This window comes from Solanum tuberosum, unplaced genomic scaffold (genome assembly GCF_000226075.1).
Source record: "Solanum tuberosum cultivar DM 1-3 516 R44 unplaced genomic scaffold, SolTub_3.0 scf00217, whole genome shotgun sequence".
Classification (NCBI taxonomy): Eukaryota; Viridiplantae; Streptophyta; class Magnoliopsida; order Solanales; family Solanaceae; genus Solanum; species Solanum tuberosum.
The window spans coordinates 1-22,102 of NW_006239142.1; the positions used below are offsets into that span (position 1 = coordinate 1).

General features: G+C 35.5%; 1 protein-coding gene across 1 annotated transcript; it reads right to left on the minus strand.

Annotated features, from left to right (window-relative positions):
• Positions 1-1,981: 1,981 nt before the first annotated feature.
• Positions 1,982-2,398, minus strand: LOC102600389 (agamous-like MADS-box protein AGL62). Its single transcript, XM_006356325.1, has one exon. It carries the CDS (start codon positions 2,396-2,398, stop codon positions 1,982-1,984), a length of 417 nt encoding a protein of 138 aa, XP_006356387.1.
• Positions 2,399-22,102: the final 19,704 nt, after the last annotated feature.

Sequence of the window (22,102 nt, forward strand, 5' to 3'; positions counted from 1 at the left end):
CCCCTAAGACACTTGAATCTTCCTTTTCGGATTCTTCTTGCTCGTTCGTGGTCTAAAAACAATCATAATAACACGGGAATTAACAAACAATCACTAATTACCCAAAATTATAACAATTCTATGAACCCTAGATCAAACATATGATCCCAATTAGGGTTGTTTCCACCATAGAATCTATAACAACATCCTGCCTTATTAATATTGACCCATTCTATTATGTTCTACAGATCGAAAAATGGATCCGGGGAGTGAAGCTTACCTTTAGCCTCAAGAATGGTGAAAAATAAGTAGGAGTCGCCTGGGGTTCGTTCCTTAGCTCTAAAAATCGAAAAGTGCCAAATAAGGTCGTTTAGGAGTTTATTAACGACTTTAAGTCGCATTTGGTCCACCATGATGGACTCATCCCGCTACAGCGGCCCCGCTCTGGCGGCCTACACGGAGACATAATGTTACTCGTTCATGCTAAGATCATTTTCGGGAGTTCTACTCTCCCAAATTCGATTCCGTAAAGTCGTACGGGTTTCTTAACGCCTTAGTTATCTACTCATGTGGTCCAAATCATAATTATATCTCTCATTAATTACCAGATTTCCCTACACCTTAATGATTTCGATTTCATCCAAATTTGGACTAGGTTGGGAAATTCCAAGTTACTACGAAAAAGTTTTCTTGCCCCAACTCTTTCTTCATTGGCTTTTCCCTAACGATGGAATCAGGTCGTTACAAAATACAAGTATAAATAATCTAATATCTTAACTTTCTGATAATAAAAGAATCATTATTTTTAAAAATATATTATTATCATACTATACAATTTATCTTCCCCCCCCCTTCCCCAAAAGAAAATAATCAATAAAACTTATAAATATTATAGTAAAAATATCAATCCATCATGAATAAAAATAAAATTACTTTAAATAGCTAAATAAATTATGATTAATTTTTTCGGCATTTGACAAAAACATGAGGACCAATGATAAGTGAAAAAATAAAATTTCACTATGTATTTTTAACAGAAATGTTACGTAATATATAATCAATCTCACAGTGTTATCAAATAGTAAATATGTGATACTACAACTTGTTATTTGAGTTACTCTCAATCTGCTTATTTCTAAAGAATACAAAACCATTAAGTATCATTCATTTATTCAAAAATTATGATGGTCATAAATGTTAACTAAAGAATTTAACACATAATTTGTGTAAGATATGTTAGGCAAACCCCGACCATTGGGCGTTGGGTGTGCTTAGGGCGTACTATCTGGCGCTTATGGTGTAAATTTTACAAAACTAAGCCCCATACTTAAGTCTCGGGGTGTTTTGCTAGAGCCCCGCTCCGAGGCGAGTCCCAACAGACTCTTTTAAAACACTGGTAAGAACATTATCAACTCTAAAATTCATTCTCAAGATTCTCGCTAATCACTACCTCTCAACTCTCCAATTATGTGCTATCATCCAGGGTGTAGGCTCGGGTCGTGACAATTGTTTTGTTAGTAATAAGTTAGTGGACAACCAAAACTCCTACCTAGGTATTATTCTTTTTAATCATATTCTGATTATGATGATGTTTCAAAAATGCCTATTCAGTTCCATGTTCCTAGTTGAGTTAGAGTATGCCTCATCTTTGTTATTTTTAAGTTCCTAATTTTCACAGTGATCTGACAAGAAAACAAGTCCTTAAATATCTACCTCCATTATGCATCCAAATAAGTTGTTTATGACTTATACGTTCCTATTATAATTATCTGTTGAACTAGTAAGTCTCTATTATAATTACTAAATTATAATTTGTTTAGCTAATCTACTAGTTGAGATTAAGTAAATATGTTATTTAATAGACTTGGTAATTTGAGTTATTGGTTAGGTATCAGACGAAGAATGTTCTATAACTCTTAGAGGAGCAAAGGCACTTCCAATGGTTTGATATGGAGATTCAAAGCCACGCTCATTTTTTATGCTCGCTACTCTTTCAATTTCTTCATCTGCAGCTTCCAAGGCCTTGCACAGATTTTTTAAAGGTCAAAGGACTGAGTTTTTCAATTGGAGGTTCTTTCCTCGATGCTTGAAGTGCTTCTCCATATTTTTTTTCTCTTTCGAGTGAAATCTCCATTATGTTTAGCTTCCTATTGATTTCATCAGTATTTGCATTTTGATGAGCAATAACGATGGGGTTAGGAGCATCAGTATCAGTCGGAGGATTTTCTCCCAAAAATCTATTCATAATAAATTCAACGGAAGGATGTCCACATGAATATGGTTTATTGCTAGGAGAAAAAACTACAACGACAACATCAGCACCACACAAAATGGAGAGCTCGGTTGCATTATTAAGGCCTCCATCGGGTCGTTTTGAGAATGTTACTTGTAAATTGCTTTGATTTTTCATCCTTGCCATTTGAACTCTTCTTCGGCCATTATTAGGTCTTCTCATGGGTAAGCTTCTGTTTTGAGAATGTAAGAAAATGTGATGTTGTGTTTCTCTTCTAAAGATGTATTTATAGCAATAAAATCATCATAGTATTTGTTGAAAATGAACTCAAATGACAAAAAAGTAAAAATATTTATGATGTTTTCTTATTTGGTAGATTTGAACAAAACTCATTTCATATTGATTAAATTTCTCTTTTTGGTTCATTGTATTGTTAGTCAACGTGTAAAGATAGTAACTACAAACGACGTATTTTTTAGTTAGATTTATGTTATTAGATTATTGAAATTTTTTTATTGTGCCATTCTTTTGTAACATATGTTTTAGTAAGTCAATATGTAAATTGATGATAATTTCTGAGGTAAATATTTTTTTTTATTGTGTTTGTATATTTTCTAAATTTGCTCTTGTTCAATTATGTATATTTCCTAATAAAGTCATGCTTAACAAAGATATTCCACTATTATTAACAATATGAAAATACTTATTGTCGAAGTCATATTTAACAAACAAAAAAATTTGAGCACCTCTATTTAAAATTTTAAGTTAGTCGTGTGTTTTCTAGAGCGTTGCTAAACTCGTAAAATATACTTGTAAGTTATGACAAGTGAAAGAATATAGTAAGAGAAAATCCTAACGTAATTTAACTTATATAAACAACTTTAGAATATTCATGAGCACTTTATAATTCATTTTAAATTCTTAATATGACACAACAAATTTTGTGTCTCCTTTTATCATCCAACCATCTGATATTTGAACATTATATGATGCATTATGAAATAATAAATAATATCCTTCCAAAAGAGTGTAACTTTCAATTTTAGTATATACTTCATTTTCATAATATCATCTATCTAACTTTGTGACTTGAAATCACTTAAGTGAAACTCATCCATATCTCTTTTTCGTTATTTTTTTGTCATTTATTTGTGTAGGTTACTAACTTTTTTCAGTTACACTTCTTCTTTTTATCTGTAGATATCTATATGTTGAAAAATTTATATTACTTTCGTAACATGTTTCTTTCATTAATAATTTCTACATGTAAAAGAAATATACACAAAAAACTTTACACATCGAAAAATCTAGAGAGAGTATTTTTACTTGAGTAGTTACCTCTTTAAGAGACCCTTTCAAGAACTTATCACAACCTAGAGAGAGAATTGTTACGTGATCATTGAATTAGATATTTTTGAAGTAGTATTGAGCACCGATATGGCGAAGATTTCAAAAACCTCACATTCCCCATAAACCACGTAGCCAGCGTAGGTAAGGATCACACTGACTTTTGGGTGACTCCTCTCTGCCTTTGAACAAGTCTTATAATGGATCAATGAGTTGAATTTGTTCTATACCCTTGCATTGTATAGGATAGTTCTGCTGGTATGGGTGATACGATGTATCATCACGAGACTCATAGTAATGGTTGTCGGTTAGAGAAACTCTAACGTAATTTTATATATATATATATATCTATTTAAGATTCACTATTCTTGCATCCTTACGGTAAGAGCTTAAATCATAATTCATCATGATTTATACTATATTTCAGTTGAATTACCTTCAAACTTTTAGTTTAGTTATTCGTTATTGAACTATATTACATACTCGTACATTCAATGAATTGATATATTGTCATGACCCGGACCGTCGTGATTGGCACCCACACTAACCCTCCGATAGAAGAACCATTAATACTAATCATCTAACCCAAACACTAGTTATTTAAGATACGAAAGCAGGTTTAAATGCAGAAATAAATTGGAGTTCCCATAAACTCCGAAAGTTTAAGGAATAATCACTAAAACATTGTGGAAAACACCCCTAGAATCTGAAAGTCAATATACCAAAAATCTAAAGTTCAACAAGTCTAAGGAAAATGGGTACAACCCCAATTAAACATATGAGTAAGTTTAACTAGAAAGTCCGAGTTCGAAAAGAGTGGACTAAAACATAGAGGACAACCTGAAAGAACTAGCTCACCCTTGAATCCGATCTTGCTCACTGATCTTCTAAACGAGGTCTGTCAGTAGCCGCCTGAAGACTCCCTGTACTCAACAAAGAAAGGGAAAGTATAGTATCAGTGCACAACCACATTGTACTGGTAGGATCACATGGCTATTCTAGTAAGTGAAACATATATAAGTAGTCATATCATAGTAAACACGCATATACCGAACATATACAATATCAATTATCTTTTTAGGAGCAATGTACCATTCCACATTCTCAATAATACACATATATGACAAGTCAATGGTCTCTCATGGAACCCATAGACAAACTGTTAGTGTGCCGGATCGTGATACCCGATTCAAGTTAGTGTCTCTTAACGTGACACCCGTTCCAATATGTATGTCGATACGTGACATCCGATCCAATTAGTATGTCGGAACGTGACACCCGATCCATTCAACATACCACAATCACAATCACAATCACAATGTACATTCTCATAATCATACAATCAAGTGTTGATTCATGGGTTGCAATCATTCATTCATATTCATTTGCATTAGATGTGATCAATAGTGCAATAGTCGCATACACACATTTATTACAATGAAGCAAATACTAACGTACATCACACATACATGAAATAAAATCATCACCTACTTTGAAACCAAGCTTGAATCCTCCTAAGAAACTCGATTCTTCCCTTTCCAGATTCTTTCCGCTTAGGTAATTATGGTCTAGTTTACCCGGATTTTAACAAACCCATTAACCCAAGACCAAACCCATGATCCTCTGGTGTAGCTAGGGATTTTTCCCACCATCCAATTCAGTCCAACACCTCTCCCCTAATGATTAATAACCAAGAATTTAAGTTCTACAGATCTAAGGTAAGAACTTTACCTTTTGCACCAAAGTAGTAGAAAGCTGTGAAGAAATCGCGGGGGTCATATCCTACCTATTAAGAACGATATTTGCAGAATAATGACATTTTTGGGGTTTAATTCCGACTTAAGTCGCGACTGGCCCGCCGTAGCTGGAAACAACCCGCTACAGCGACCCCTCCCTGGCAGGATAATTCCCGCCCTTGCGGCTTGCACGGAAATAAAGAGTCGAAAGTTGAGTTTCAAATCCCCATTTCACAACACACCTTCAACCCATGACAATTAGAAATTACCCGTTCACGCCAAGGTCAGTTTCGAGAGTTTTACTCCCCCAAATTCGATTCCGTAAAGTCATACGTATTCCTTAACGTCTTAGCTATCTACTCGTGTGATCAAATTCATAATTAGATCTCTCAATCATTATCAGATTTCCCTAGACCTCATTGACTCCAATTTCATCCAAATTTGGACTAGACTAGGAATTCTCAAGTTACTACCACAAAGTTTTCGGGCCCAAATTTTTCCCCGTTGGCTTTTCTATAACGATGGGAGCAGGTCGTTACAATAGATACCAATTTATTCATCACTCATACCCGAGTAAAAAATTAGGAAAACAGGGTAAAGCAAGAGTGGAGTAGTAGCTGAATCGTCGATCTACTGTGGATACTTGTCTCACTTGTCTTTCTCGATTTCCTAAGTAGCTTCCTCTATCGGACGATGCTTCCATTGAACCTTTACAGACTTAATCTCTTTAGTCCTTAGCTTTCGGACATCATTATCAAGAATTGCAATCAGTTCTTCCTCATACTGAAGGTCTTTGTCGAACAAAACTGAGTCCCATTTTATGATGTAATCCCCGTCACCATGATATCTCTTCAACATGGACACATGAACGACCGGATGAACTCCGGATAGGTTAGGAGATAAAGCCAATCTATAAGCCACTTTCCCTACAAAGTCAAGAATTTCAAATGGCCCAATGTATCGAGCACTAAGCTTGCCCTTCTTGCCGAATTTGATCAACCCTCTAATGGGTGACACCTTAAGAAGAACTTGTTCACCAGCCTGAAATGCCATGTCCCTTACCTTATGATCTACATACTTCTTCTGTCGACTTTGGGCTGCTAAGAGCTTAGCTTAGATGCTTCTTACCTTATCATGGGCAACTTTCACCAAGTCAACTCAAAAAGGTTTCACATCTCCAGCCTCAAACCATCTTATGTGTGTTCTACATCCCCTCCCATAAAGTGCCTCGAACGGTGCCATGCTAATGCTGGAGTGGTAGCTGTTATTATAGGAGAACTCACACAACGGTAGGAACTTGTCCCAATGCCCTTAAAAGTCAATCACACATGCTCTCAACATGTCCTCTAACACTTGAATCGTTTTCTCAGGCTTCCCGTCCATCTGTGGATGGAAAGTTGTACTAAAAGTGAGTTGAGTACCCAACTTCTCATCCAATTTTTCCCAAAACTTGGATGTGAACTGCGTACCACGGTCTAAGATGATAGAAAGGGGAACCTCGTGCACCCTTACTGTCTCTTTTACATACACCTTAGCCAATTGCTGCGCATTATAGTCTACTCTGACTGGAATGAAGTGGGATGACTTAGTCAATCTGTCAACCACTACCCAAATAGAATCAAATTTCGCCAAGGTCTTGGGGAGAACAACCACAAAATCCATAGCTATATTTTTCCACTTCCATTCCGGAATTAGCATTCTCTGAAGCAAACTTTCCGATTTTTGATGCTCATACTTTACTTGTTGGTTGTTTTGGCACTTAGCCAGAAACTCCGCTGTATCTTTCTTCATGTCAGGCCACCTATAAAGTCTGTAACACCCCTTAAAAATAGTAAGATCTAGCTAATGCTTGACAGAATCTAGTAGGTGAAACTAGAGCCTTAAATGTGAGTTTGAAGTTGGTAAATTGATTAAATGTTGTCAAATGGTTTCCCGAGTGAAGGTTGAGGAATTTAGGGGTTAAACGTCAAGATACGACTATAACACCCGGAAACTAGTAAGTTGAGCTAGTGTGTTGTAGAGTCTCGTAGTGAAGTTTTGGTGTGTCGTATGAGGGTAAAAATCTAGATAAATGGCACCCATACTTAGAATGACATGTTTGGGGGTTAATTATCCGAGTATGACTCCCCAAGGACCACCCAAGGGGTCCTTGAGGAGGACCCCAACACTACCCAAAAAGCTGTTAAAACAATTTGATTCACGGACCCAAACCACTCCCCTTAGATCAACCTACGCCCCGTAAATCATAGGCGTTGGTTAAGACTTAGTATAAGAAGGTTTGGGATTTACTTTTGAGCCCCATCCCCAAACCACGGAACCACAGGACGGTCAGTAGACCCATCTATGGTCCGTGGATGGGTGGGCGTAGGTGCTGCCAGGTTTTGACTTTTTAGTTTTAAGTTAGGTGTTTGGGATTTAGTTAGTTAATTAATTAAGGGCTTAGGGGGTCAGTCAGTTAGATAATTAATCACCTATATAAGTCTAATAAGACCGTAAACTAAGTTACTAATCCATTATAACCCAAGACCCCAAAACATATCCCAACTTATTTTCCTTCCCAAAAATCTTCTCTCTAGACTCCATTGAAGAACATAGGAAATGATCAAGCTAGAGCTTAAAGAAGAAGAATTTTTCATATGAATTTGATGAGATTCTACACCAAAGGTATGGATGCTTTCCATTCTTGATTAGCTATCACCAAGAAGCCCCTTCAACTATGTTTTCAAATTCCCCAAATCTAGGGTTTTCAAATCTAGTCATGGGTCTTCTTCTAAAACAAATTCAATTATTTAATTATGATTTATAATGACTGTTTAAGATGATTTATGGTTGGATTATTGTAGTATTGATGTTTTTTTGATGAAAATCACTCTTGGGCCCTGATTTCCCCTTCTTCCCAAATTGTGAACTAGGGTATGACTTGATTGATGATGAAAGCTTGTCAATGGATTATGTTTACATTGAATTGTGTTGTTATTTATTATACTAGTGATTTTAGATGATTCTAACTTGAATTCCAAAGAATCCATGAGTTTTCCCCAAACCTAGCTATTTCTCTTCCCTACACAATGAATGTTGTTAGAAGTTGATTCAATTATTTGAATGTGAGTTGATTATGACGTAATTACATGATGTAAATATGAATATAACTATATTCTTGATTAACCTAAGATTCTAGGGTTATATCATGAAAGAGGCAAATTGAGGGTTAGATGTGAACCTTTAAGATTGATGAACTTCTTAGTGAATTGCCTTAGATTAGGTCACTTATACATGAATTTCTTATGAATGAATCTTGTAGACATGAACTAACTTGATTAGGTCTTATATGATGGTTCATGGTTGAAGTAGTATTGTGAACTAGTTTACTTGATGCTATATGTCTATAATTGAGTAGGAATGAAGTAAGTAGTTAAGTTTACCTTGAGAGTTAGGTTTATATGGATATCATGTGAGGCATGGCTTGAGAGTAAGGCTCATAATATGAAGATGATTCCTAAGGTTTAAATGGTAAAAGCTAATATGAATAAGTTAAGGATGCTTAGGATTAAAGAAGGAAGCTATTATGTAGGTTGAAGTTGTATATGGCATTATTGTGCAAAGACTTCACCCACATGATCTATAATATAATCACATGATTTTATGCATGAAGTGAATATATTACTTGAGTCATGGTTGTATCTATGTTATATATGTTGAATGCTAGATGTGTTGATTCAATGTGTCTCTGAAATGCAATATATGTATATTATGTGTGATTGTGGTGTTATGTACATGCTTATGAACACTTGAGAAGGAAGTGTCTATGATGATAATGTATCCATGGTGTTGATTGAAAGGTTAGTTCTCATATGCACCTTTACATACTATTATGCATGAAATGTACATGATTATGTTGATCCACTTGAAAGGTGGAGGTGTTTAGTTATTGTGTATATGGTGGTATTGATGCAATATTCTTCTTCCCTATACCCTATGCACTTGATTATGTATGAAGTATGCAAGTTTGCTTATAATGAACTTGTTGTGTTGAATGAAAGGCTAATTCTCATGAAAACACTATGAATTAGCCTTAGGCAAGTAGGACACTCTCTTTTCGGTGTGGGAGTAGAACACCAGATTCAATATCGCTCACATGGTCTATGTCGGTTAATGTTAATTTCCCTAAATGATACGAATACGAGCTATAATAAGATCATGGACTCTAATTATGATTCCTTAAAAGGTACTACTTTGTATGAGTGAGGGTATGTGAATTTACTCATACATTGCACAAGTGAACTTTAAGAGGGGTTATGGTTAGGTCCACTTATATTATGAAGACTTATGAATTATGTATGTATGTCATGCATGAATGATAAGGTTGACTTTACTTGTTTCAAGTTATGATCATGAATGTCTCTTTACTTATGTATGTTGGTTATGGATGAATCAAAGGAAGATATGTATGTTGGTGGTGGTCTAAATGTGGTACTTAGCATTTGGTAGGGTTATGGGATCCTACCTTTGCATTGCACTAGTATGACTTTGGGTTGCTTATATGTTGGTATGAACTTATGTTATGCATGACCGCGGTACCGTAAAAGTGAGACTTAGTGTAGATAGGATTATGGGATCCTAGCTATGCATTGCACACATGTTTAGCTTAAGGTGTCTCATGTGATGGTTCTATTATGTTGATATGATCTTTCTATGTACTTATGTATGTGAACTATGTCTTGTGAAGATTAAAGTATGAATTATGTTGTGTTGAAGATTATACTCATAATCATGTTGATATTCTATATGTTATGATGATGGTGCATGGTTTGTCTTATGAGCTATATTCTCTAACTTTTTTCAAAGATGATGTTCAAAAGTGGCATGAAGCATGGTTTTAACAAATGTCCCTTTTATGCATGTTTTAAGGATTTTCTTGCATGGCTTCCGTACTTAGTACATTTTGTGCTAACCCATATTTCTAAATTTTTACAAGTGTAGGCTTTGGAGATATTGGATTCCATCCTCGTGGCTAGGTTCATAGGAGATCAAGAAGAAGAAGATTGGTGAGTCCTCATTGTATTCGAGGGCTCAACCATATGTCCTTTATTGTCTTTCTATTATGTTATAGACTTTTGTTGTAAGGTTCATGTCCCTAAGATCTGTATTAAAGAGTTTTAATTATATGTTATAGATGGTTTGAGACATAGTGTCATAGAATCTCTCATTTTATAAAGACTCCGATTGTAAAGAAATTTTTTAAATTTTCCGCATTTTTCCTGTGTTCTTATGTCATGATGTGCTAAGGGCTTGTATAAGACCCCTTCGGGGTCAAGTATGTCGTGTTATGACTTGGGGATGCTCTCGAGTCATGACAAACTTGGTATTAGAACATAAGGTTTTGGAATGCTGTTAGGACGTCTCAAACCACGTCTAGTAGAGTCTTGTTCATCGGTGTGAGTCGCGACACTTCTATTAGTGAGAGGCTATAGGACATTAGGGAACTTCACTTCTTCTTTCTCTAAGTCGTGCCATAGATCTCTATGCTCTCTCTCTTATCCCCTATTCGATGGTCTTTAGGATGTGACTATTAGAAGGGTTTATGCTACAAGGAGTGAGGGAGAAAGGTTGGTCGAAATGATAATTATAACTTTGTGACTTGATAGATTTGAGATGATAGATTGTGATGATGTCTTTAGTGTGAAAGATGCTTCATTGTTGACCTTATGTTATAAAAGTGGTTTAAAGGAATTGAGTAGGCGTACTCCCAAGGGGGATATAGTATGCCTACCTAGATAGGTGATTGTGAGGTATGTTTAGTTGTTGGGAGAACCCGACTTAGTCATGATGAGTTTCGAGGTATGTTGATAGATTGGTGCTTAAGTGGTACCTAGAGATGATTGACTGAGTGAACTTCCTTAAAAGAGGATAGAACTGTAATTCTCCATGGCTTAGAATCATCTTGTGTGATGAGTGTGAAGGTTTAGTTATGACCTTCTCCGACCTTAGAATTGAAGTAAGTGATGTTGTAAAGAGTTTTTATAGGCTTACCTCCAAGTGGGGGATGATGTGCTTAGATGGTAAGGTCGTTTAGTATCCTTGTTGTTTAAGAATTAGGCTTGCTTGATAATCTCACCTTAAGAGGTGTAGTGAGTTTGAGGAGTTTAGTCCCGGTTTGATAGGCATATGAGACCTTGAGTGGTGTTGATAAGGTTGCTTGTGAGCAAAAGTGCTTAAATGAGAACCTCTCTAAGTTAGAGGTACCAATTGGGATGCATTGTTGATAGACTTCTATTGATTTTAGACCCAACTTGTCCATTATGAGGTTGTGATTGGTTGGAGGATTTGATGAATAAATGTATATAAGTGGTGCTTAGAGAGTGTGGAGGTGGCATTTTAGTAAAGGTTTTAGTTAAAGGCGCTTATTTGGGAGTGTTGACACCCAATTTTGACCCTCCCCGATAATAATTAATTTCCGAGTTTCTTAATTTTCAAATGATTTAAAATAATTGACTTTATAAAATTCAAAATATTTTTCAAGTTAGTTTTAAACGGTTTGTCACTTTTTATAATTTTTAAATAATATGTGTATACTTTTGAACTTTATAAATATTCAAAAATTGTCTCAAAATATTTTGTTTAATTAAACATTTGGTTAGTTTGTTTAGTTATTTAATAGTTTACAATTTTGAGTTAATTAGTTAGTTTATAATTAAGTTAATTATTATATAATTATGTGTCTGATTAGTATATTTTATGAATGTTCAAAAATTGTCTCAAAAGGATTTTAGCTTTATTTAAACATTTGGTTATTTAGTCGTTTATATTGTTAGATTAATTAATTTATAATTAAGTTAATTATTTTATTTCGTTAAGATTAATAAACTCATTAATTAATTAATCTATATTAATTAGTCTTATTTAGTTTTTTAGCTGAATCATCAATTAAATTAAATTTGGCTAGATTGTTAATTCATTTGCCTAATCCTTTTTATTGCGATTTTAGCCATTTATTTCCTCATCGCAACTCAGTTTGCAAGACCAAAGTTTGGGCCTTTCTCTCAAATCAACTCATCCCATCAACTTCCAATTTCAGCCAACCCAAACCAATTTGGCCCAATTTCCTTTATGCCAATTCAATTCCCAACTCCAGCAGCCCACTCCCATATGACCCAAAACCCGGCCCACCTTCCTTTCCCTTCAAAAAAGAAAACCCAGAAGCGTACATCTGCACGCGTCAAAGCCCACGCTTTCAGCAACTTCCAACGTCTCTTCACGCGGCGTCTTCACGGCTAGCAAACGGCGTCTTCACAATTTCAACTGGAGACGTTCGAATTCACAGCGAGCGAACGGTTCCATCTCACGGCGTCACTGCACGGAGTCTACGCATACATGCAGTACACTGCCTCTTGCTGTCGTCTTCTGCCCGTCCCTCTCAATTTGCAGTCCCAGCAGCACACATCTTTCGTCCTTGGGCGGTGGGATGATGCCATGTTGCGCCACAAGGACGATGAACTTGATCCCAAACATCCATCTCCCCTTTCCTCTTTCGGAATGGGGCGAATTTCTCAAAAAAGGGTGTTGGTCCGAATTGGGAATTTTTTTTGATTTTCAAATTGGAATGGGTCTCATTCTTATGAAAATTCTATCGGTTTCCCCCTAAAAGGAGGAACCCTATTTTTCTCTTGTATAAATAATCTCTTGTTTCTTATTGTAAAGGGGGAGAAAAAATATTTTTTTGAAAAAGATATAGGGCTGGCATTTTGAAGTTTATGAAACAGAATGGCTAAAGTGAGAATAGTCGAGAAACACATTATACATTTAAAGAAAGCAACGAGGATAGTGAATTCTAGTCTAAGTTTCTTTGCTCGATTTCATTGTCGTCGCTCCCTCCAAGTTCAGTTGAGGCTGAGATTCCGTCCGAGTCTGCTGCTCGCCGTTCATGCTAGCATTTGTGGGGTGGAATTTACTGCGCTCCCAGCTTGTCGTCATCCTTTTCACTGCCCATAACACGGTAAACAACTTGTAATACTTTTACTCGTTTCGAGTTCGATATGTTGGTGTGAAATCCTGCTCTTTGCCGACTTTGATATGACTCTATGTAGTGTGTTTAAATCTTAGTCTTTACTGTCTCTTCATCCTCTCTCTGAAGTTGGTGATATGTTTTTTCTTTAAGTTGATTTAATGATTGTTCGAGTCCGTTTCTCTGTTTTGTACTCTTTTCGAACCCGCGGCTGTTGTACTCTCTTTAAATTTCGACTCGTTTCATTGGTCAATCAGGGCATTATTCTATTCTCATTTTGTTGAACTAGTATTCATGTTATTGTTGTGTGTTTGGAGGGAGTCAAATGCATTAGCTAGCTGTACATTCTATTTCTTATGAATATAAGTTGAATTTTGAGATTGTGTTCTTTAATTTCTTTTAATCTGTTCATATCCTGTTCTGGGAGAAAATCCTTTATATATGTTCCCGAGTTATGTGCTGCTCACTGTCTTGCCCCAAAAAATTTGAACTTTTCTTCTGTGTTTGTACCGTCTCGAGATAGCCGTGCCTTGAATTTTTGGGAATGCCGGCAACTAGTTGCTATATTTTCTTGGTAGCATTATGATGAAGTCCCGTTTTGGTCCCATGTGTTGGTCTTTTCTTATGTGTATGTGCCCAGTTTGAGTCTTATATATATATATATATATATTCTTTGTTTTTTTTGTTTTTTTTTTGTTTTTGTTTTTGTTTTTGACAAAGTCTATTCTAACCCAGTTTGAATATACATATGTACATATACGTTTACTAACCATTTAATATATATATTTATTTGCATTAGATTTATTAGTTCTTCTAACCATCTAATATATATATAACCAGTTAAGATTACAATACCAACCATTTAACCCAGTTTGAATATATATATGCACATATACGTTTACTAACCCAGTTTGAATATATATATTCTAACTTAACTAGTTTGAATATATATTGTAACCTAGTTTGAATATATATATGTACATATACGTTTACTAACCATTTAATATATATATATATATATATATTTATTTGTATTAGATTTATTAGTTTTTCTAACCATTTAATATACATATATATATATATATATTTATTTATTTGTATTAGATTTATTAGTTTCTCTAACCATTTAATATATATATATATATATATGTCATGTGAATGTTATAATTAATCAAGGATCTCACCTTAAAAGTGTCCAACCAGAACTGTTAATGCTTGAATATTTTGTGAACCAAGTTTTATCTCTTTAAGATTGTTTGAGAGCATGTATAAGTTTGTCTTGAATTAAATAAAAATGAATGCATGATTGGTATGCCCAACCTCTCTAACCAGTTGCGATGCTAAGTGTTTTGCGGGGTGGGGGTGTGATGTTTTCTTGACTGTTTATTTCAGTCGGCTATTTTCTCATTTTATTGGCCTTCCTTTGGGACTTCTAAGTGCTTAATATCCTTCGGTTATTATTATTAGTCCGGGTGTATTACATTCACATTTTTGATAAAATTTGCTTGAAGTCTTAATATTTGTTGGATTAGTCTCTCTTTAAGTATACATCTTAATAGTTTTCTTTTTTTCTTTTTCCTTTATCGCATGTGAAACCCTGCCCGAGTCCCTTGTAGGATCCCCTTTGCATTTCGAGAGCCGTAAAGGCTCAAATTACCTCTTTATCGAGTTAACCAGTCGTGGAAATCGAAGAACAGGTCTTTCAAAAATTGACGAACAGGTTCTGAAGTTGGAAGGATGCGAAACTGGGAGAGAATTGGAAAGATTGGGCCAAAGGCCCACTCTCCATACAAAAGAATTGTATTTTGTTAGTATTGGGCATAAGCCCATTTAGTCACTATGTTTATTATTTTGTTAGAATTTAGGACAGGTGAAAATTTGGGCCTAAGGCCTAAAGAAAATATTTCTTTACGTTAGTTTAGGACAGGTACAGGTGACTCAAATGGGCCAAAGGTTCAAGACGAAAATGGGTCCAAATACTGGCCCAGGCGGACAAGAAAACCAGACTTGGACCCATCTTTTATTACTTACGTCTTATATGCGCTTACTTGTTATTATTTGCATACTTGTCTTTTAACTAATTTTAAGGTCATCACAATTCAAATTCCCTAAAGATAGCCAACTCGATTTTTTTTTCCAAATTAAGTAAGTATTTAGTTTTACTCGACTAAACAATGTATATAATAATAAATTTGCAAGATATTTTACTTAAGTAATGTATTTTTATATTCCCCTGTTTTCCTTAAGATAACTTAAACCTTTAAAAATTGTTAAATTTTTTCAACTTATCTAAAGTAGGCTCACCTTTTAAAACGTTAGCCAAATAGTTAATTATCGGATAACCGCATATTAGCGGGCATTTCGGGTGCTTTCAAAACCTTCCCGAAATGCTAATAAGAACCTCGAACCCTTTTAAGCTTTCATTAGATTCCTGTTTTAGTCTTTTGAAAACAATAGTTTTCTTGATTTTTCTTTAAAAATTAAGTGGCGACTCTTAAACCAGTCCAAATACATTTTCCAAATAAAACAGGGAGGCCAGGGGCCAATGAAATGTCTCAATATCTTTATGTTCCCTTTTATTCCTCCTCTAGCTCAGGATGATAAGTCCTCCTTGACTCATTTTAGGATTTTGGAGTCTTGGATGTTATGTGTGTCCTATGATTCCCTTGTCCTTTAGAGTTAGTCTTGTTAACCTTGGTAGGGCTTGGATGCATGGTTATTAGACCTCTATTAGTTTTAGAGCCCGGTAAGGTTTTAATGAGTCTTGTTAATGCCTTGAGTTTGTTGAAAGGAGTAGTATTTGAGCTTTTTGTAAAAAGGGTCTTACTCCCAAGGGGGAGATCATGTGCTTGAGTAACAACATTGATTGGGAGTCCCGATATCCTCATCCATTTCTTCTATTCCTATTCTAGCTTGAAACCAAGAGTTCCCTTTTGGACTTGTTTCATGTCTAGGAGTTATGAGTATTTTAGAGTTTTCCATGATCTCCTTATGTTATGCATGCTTTTGAAAGATTCTTGTTTTGTATAAGATGGATTTCTCATGATTTACATGTTCCTCATGTTGTTGTGCATCTTAGTAGGGTGATTGCATATTTAACTTCATGAGATGATGAGATGAACATGCTTTGTTAAGTTTTTGATGAAATGGCATTTGGCTCCATATTGTTGTGTTGGGCTTGCTTATAGTTGGCAAAAGGTAATTCTTCCTATGACTATGTGATTAATGATGTTTAGAAGTGTTTATGAAAACTCACTCCCAAGGAGGAGATGGTGTGCCTAGCTAACATTGTGTTATGTGCTTATGTGTTGCCTTGACTTCCTTATATAATGCATGTTCATGAAAACTTGTGCTTTGAAAGGAAATGAGTTTATGTGAATTGTTCTCCTCATGTAGTAGTGCTTTGGGTAAGAGGTGCCTATTGTACTTCATGAGAAGAGTATATGAGCATGTTTTAGTTTGAAGTTGAGAAATTCCTCCTTGAATGAAATGCTTTTGAGAGTAAAGTGCATAATGTGCTTAATGATATTATGATGAGCATGATTTGAGATGGAAAAGGTAATTTCTCCAATCAAATGAGAAATGTTGAAGTTGTGATGCATAATGAATTTGTAGATGTAGTTCCTACTTCCTTGTATTGCATTGAGTATGTTTGAGATGGAGTTGATTTTCCTCCTAGTTTTGTGCATTGTTTATGATGTTGCATGCATGATTAGGCTGCTAGTATTGAGTCTTTAATTCCATGAAGTGTTCAAAGTGTCATTCGAGGACGAACGTTCCTAAGGGGGGATAATGTAACACCCCATAAAAACTAGTAAGACCTAGCTAATGCTTGACGGAATCTAGTAGGTGAAACTATGTGAGTTTGAAGTTGGTAACTTGATTAAATGTTGTTAAATGATTTCCCGAGTGAAGGTTGAGGAATTTAGGGGTTAAACGTCAAGATACGACTGTAACGCCCGGAAACTTGTAAGTTGAGCTAGCGTGTTGTAGAGTCTTGTAGTGGAGTTTTGGTTTGTCGTATAAGGGTTAAAATGAAGATAAATGGCTCCCGTACTAAGAATGACATGTTTAGGGGTTAAACTTTCGGGTACGACTCCCGAAGGAACACCCAAGGGGTCCTTGAGGAGGACCCCAACACTACCCAAAAAGCTGTCAAAACAGCTTGATTCATAGACCCAAATCACGCCCTTTAGATCAACCTACGCCCCGTAGGTGATGGGTGTGGGTTAAGAATTAGTCTAGTAAGGCTTGGCCTTCATTTTTGAGCCCCAGCCCCAAACCACGGAACCACAGGACAGTCAGTAGACCCATCCACGGTCCTTGGATGGGTGGGCATAGGTGCTGCTAGGTTTTGACTTTTTAGTTATAAGTTAGGTGTTTGGGATTTAGTTAGTTAATTAATTAAGGGCTTAGGGGGTCAGTTAATAAGTTAATTAATCACATATATAAGTCTAATAAGACCGTAAACTAAGTTACTAATTCATTATAACCCAAAACCCCAAAACAAATCCCAACTTCTTTTCCTTCCCAAAAATCTTCTCTGTAGACTCCATTGAAGAACATAGGAAGGGATCAAGCTAGAGCTTCAAGAAGAAGAATTTTTCATATGAATTTGATGGGATTCTACACCTAAGGTATGGATGCTTTTCATTCTTGGTTAGCTATCACCAAGAAGCCCCTTCAACTATGTTTTCAAATTCCCCAAATTTAGGGATTTCAAATCTAGTCATGGGTCTTCTTCTAAAACGAATTCAATTGTTTAATTATGGTTTATTATGAATTTTTAAGATTATTTATGGATGGATTATTGTAGTATTGATGGTTTTTGATGAAAATCACTCTTGGACCCATGATTTCCCCTTCTTCCCAAATTGTGAACTAAGGCATGACTTGATTGATGATGAAAGCTTGTCAATGGATGATGTTTACATTGAATTGTGTTGTTATTGATGATACTACTGAATTTAGATGATTCTAACTTGAATTCCAAAGAATCCATGAGTTTTCCCCAAACCTAGCTATGCCTTTTCCCTACACAATGGTTGTTGTTAGAAGTTGATTTAATTGATTGAATGTGAGTTGATTATGATGTAATTACATGATCTAAGTATGAATCTACCTATATTCTTGATTAACCTAAGATTCTAGGGTTATATCATGAAAGAGGCAAATTGAGGGTTAGATGTGAACCTTTAAGATTGATGAACTTCTTAGTGAATTGCCTTAGATTAGGTCACTTAGACATGAATTTCTTATGAATGAATCTTTTAGACATAAACTAACTTGATTAGGTCTTATATGATGGATCATGGTTGAAGTAGTATTGTGATCTAGTTTACTTGATGCTATATGTCTATAATTGAGTAGGAATGAAGTAAGTAGCTAAGTTTACCTTGAGAGTTAGGTTGATATGGTTATCATGTGAGGCATGGATTAAGAGTAAGGCTCATAATATGAAGATGATTCCTAAGGCTTAAATGGTAAAAGCTAATATGAATAAGTTAAGGATGCTTAGGCATAAAGAAGAAAGTTATTATGTAGGTTGAAGTTGTATATGACATTATTATGCAAAGACTTCACCCACATGATCTATAATATGATCACATGAGTTTATGCATGAAGTGAATGTATTACTTGAGTCATGGTTGTATATATGTTATATATGTTGAATGCTAGATATGTTGACTGAATGTGACTCTTAAATACAATATATGTGTATTATGTGTGATTGTGGTATTATGTACATGCTTATGAACACTTGAGAAGGAAGTGTCTATGATGATAATGTATCTGTGGTGTTGATTGAAAGGTTAGTAGTCATATGCACCTATACATACTATTATTCATGAAATGTACATGATCATGTTGATCTACTTGAAAGATGGAGGTGTTTAGTTATTGTGTGTATTGTGGTATTGATGCAAGATTCTTCTTCCCTATAACCTATGCACTTGATTATGTATGAAGTATGCAAGTATGCTTCTAATGAACTTGTTGTGTTGAATGAAAGGCTAATTCTCATGAAAACACTATGAATGATAATGTGAAAGGTTTACTCACTTATTGATGGTTTTAAAGTGAAAGGATATTCTCACTTAATGAATCTTTGAGCTATTATGATGAATGTTGGTTTGAGTGCCTAATGCATTCTCTTATAACCTTGAACTTAAGTAAAAGACTTAATATGACTTTTAAAGGGAATTATGCTTAGCACCGTGAGGATATGTATATGATATGGGTTCCTTCACACTAGTAGGGAGGTTCACAATACGGTGTCTCATGAGATGGAAACCTCCACGTTAGTAGTCAAGGTTTCTAGTAGCAATCTCCATATCCCATAACTATGTGTCCACATAGGACTTACCTAGTGGATCCACCCACAAGCTAGGATATATGTTCTACCTTAGGCAAGTAGGACACTCTCTTTTCGGTGTCGGAGTAGAACACTGGATTCCATGTCGCTCACATGGTCTATGTCGATTAATGTTAATTTCCCTAAATGATACGAATACGAGCTATAATAAGATCATGGACTCTAATTATGATTCCTTAAAAGGTACTACTTTGTGTGAGTGAGGGTATGGGAATTTACTCATACATTGCACAAGTGGACTTTAAGAGGGGTTATGGTTAGGTCCTCTTATATTATGAAGACTTATGAATTATGTATGTATGTCATGTATGAATGATAAGGTTGATTTTTCTTATTTCAAGTTATGATCATGAATGTCTCTTTACTTATGTATGTTGGTTATGGATGAATGAAAGGAAGATATGTATGTTGTTGGTGATCTAAATTTGGTACTTAGCATTTGATAGGGTTATGGGATCCACCTTTGCATTGCATTAGTATGACTTTGGGTTGCTTATATGTTAGTATGAACTTATATTATTCATGACCGCGGTAGCCTAAACGTGAGATTTAGTGTAGATAGGATTATGGGATCCTAGCTATGCATTGCACACAAGTTTAGCTTAGGGTTGCTCATGTGATAGTTATATTATGTTGATATGATCTTTCTATGTACTTATGTATGTGAACTATGTCTTGTGAAGATTAAAGTATGAATTATGTTGTGTCGAAGACTATACTCGTAATTATGTTGATATTCTATATGTTATGATGAATGGTGCATGGTTTGTCTTATGAGCTATATTCTCTAACTTTTCAAAGATGATGTTCAAAAGTGGCATGAAGCATGGTTTTAAACAAAATGTCCCTTTTATGCATGTTTTAAGGATTTTCTTGCATGACTTCCATACTTAGTACATTTTGTGCTAACCCATATTTCTACATTTTTACAAGTGTAGGCTTTGGAGATATTGGATTCCATCCTCGTGGCTAGGTTCATATGAGATCAAGGAGAAGAAGATTGGTGAGTCCCCATTGTATTCGAGGGCTCAACCATAAGTCCTTTATTGTCTTTCTATTATGTTTTAGACTTTTGTTGTAAGGGTCGTGTCCCTAAGATCTGTATTAAAGAGTTTTAATTTTATGTTATAGATGGTTTGAGACATAGTGTCATAGACTCTCTCATTTTATAAAGACTTCGATTGTGAAGAAAAGTTTTAAATTTTCCGCATTTTTCCTGTGTTCTTGTGTCATGATGAGCTAAGGGATTGTATAAGACCCCTTCGGGGTCAAGTGCGCCGTGTTACGACTAGGGGGTGCTCTCAAGTCGTGACAAAGTCACTTCAAATCTCGATACATCTTGGTCACACCCAGATGAATAGAATACCGTGAACCATGAAACTCTATCAACAATTTCTGAATCAAGTCATCTACTCGAAGGAGGCAAATTCTTCCTTTAAAATTAAGCACATCTCCCGCATCAAGAACCATATCTTGTGCCTTCCAGACATTGTCTTCTTCCTAAGATCATTCAATTTCTCATCCTTAAACTGTTTGGCCTTGATCTCCTCATGGAAGGTGGCCCTTATCTCAATGCTAGCTAATACCACACCTTTTTCTGAGATGCCTAACTGCATGAACTTAGACTCCAAATGTTGAATTTTCTTAGCTAAAGGTCACTTGGTCACACCCAAGCAAACTAGACTACACATACTCACCGCATTCCGGCATAATGCGTCTTCCACCACGTTAGCCTTACCTGGATGATACTAGATGGTCACATCATAATCCTTGAGTAACTCCATCCACCTTCACTGTCTCAAATTTAGATCCTTTTGAGTGAATATATGTTGTAGACTATGATGATCAGTGAACACCTCACACTTGACACCATTGAGGTAATGCCACCAGATCTTAAGAGCAAACACTACCGCTGCCAACTCTAAATCATTTGTTGGGTAATTCCTCTCATGCACCTTCAAATGCCGCGATGCATAAGCTATAACATTCTTATCCTACATTAACACAACACCCAAACCCGAATGGGAAGCATCACAATAAACAATAAAATCTTTACCTTCCACCAGTAGTGCTAGAATAGGTGTTGTGGTCAAAAGAGTCTTGAGCTTTTGAAAGCTCTCATCACATTTTTCGGTCCATTCAAAAGTACCTCCTTTTTGGTCAACCTTGTCAAATGTGTGGCAATAGAAGCGAATCTTTTCACAAACAGTCAATAGTAATTAGGGTGCCCCATAAAACTCCTAACTTCAGTCACAGAGCTAGGACAGACCCAATTCTTAACCGCTTCAATATTTTGGGGATCTACCATTACCCCTTCCTTTGAAACTAAATGCCCCAAAAAGGCAACCGAAGTCAACTAAAATTCACACTTAGAAAATTTTGTATACAACTTTTGTTTCTGAAGAACACCCAGAACAATACGAAGATGG

Excerpts from the sequence above, each read along its gene's own strand:
- LOC102600389 (XM_006356325.1), bottom strand. The coding sequence starts at position 2,398 with ATGGCAAGGATGAAAAATCAAAGCAATTTACAAGTAACATTCTCAAAA.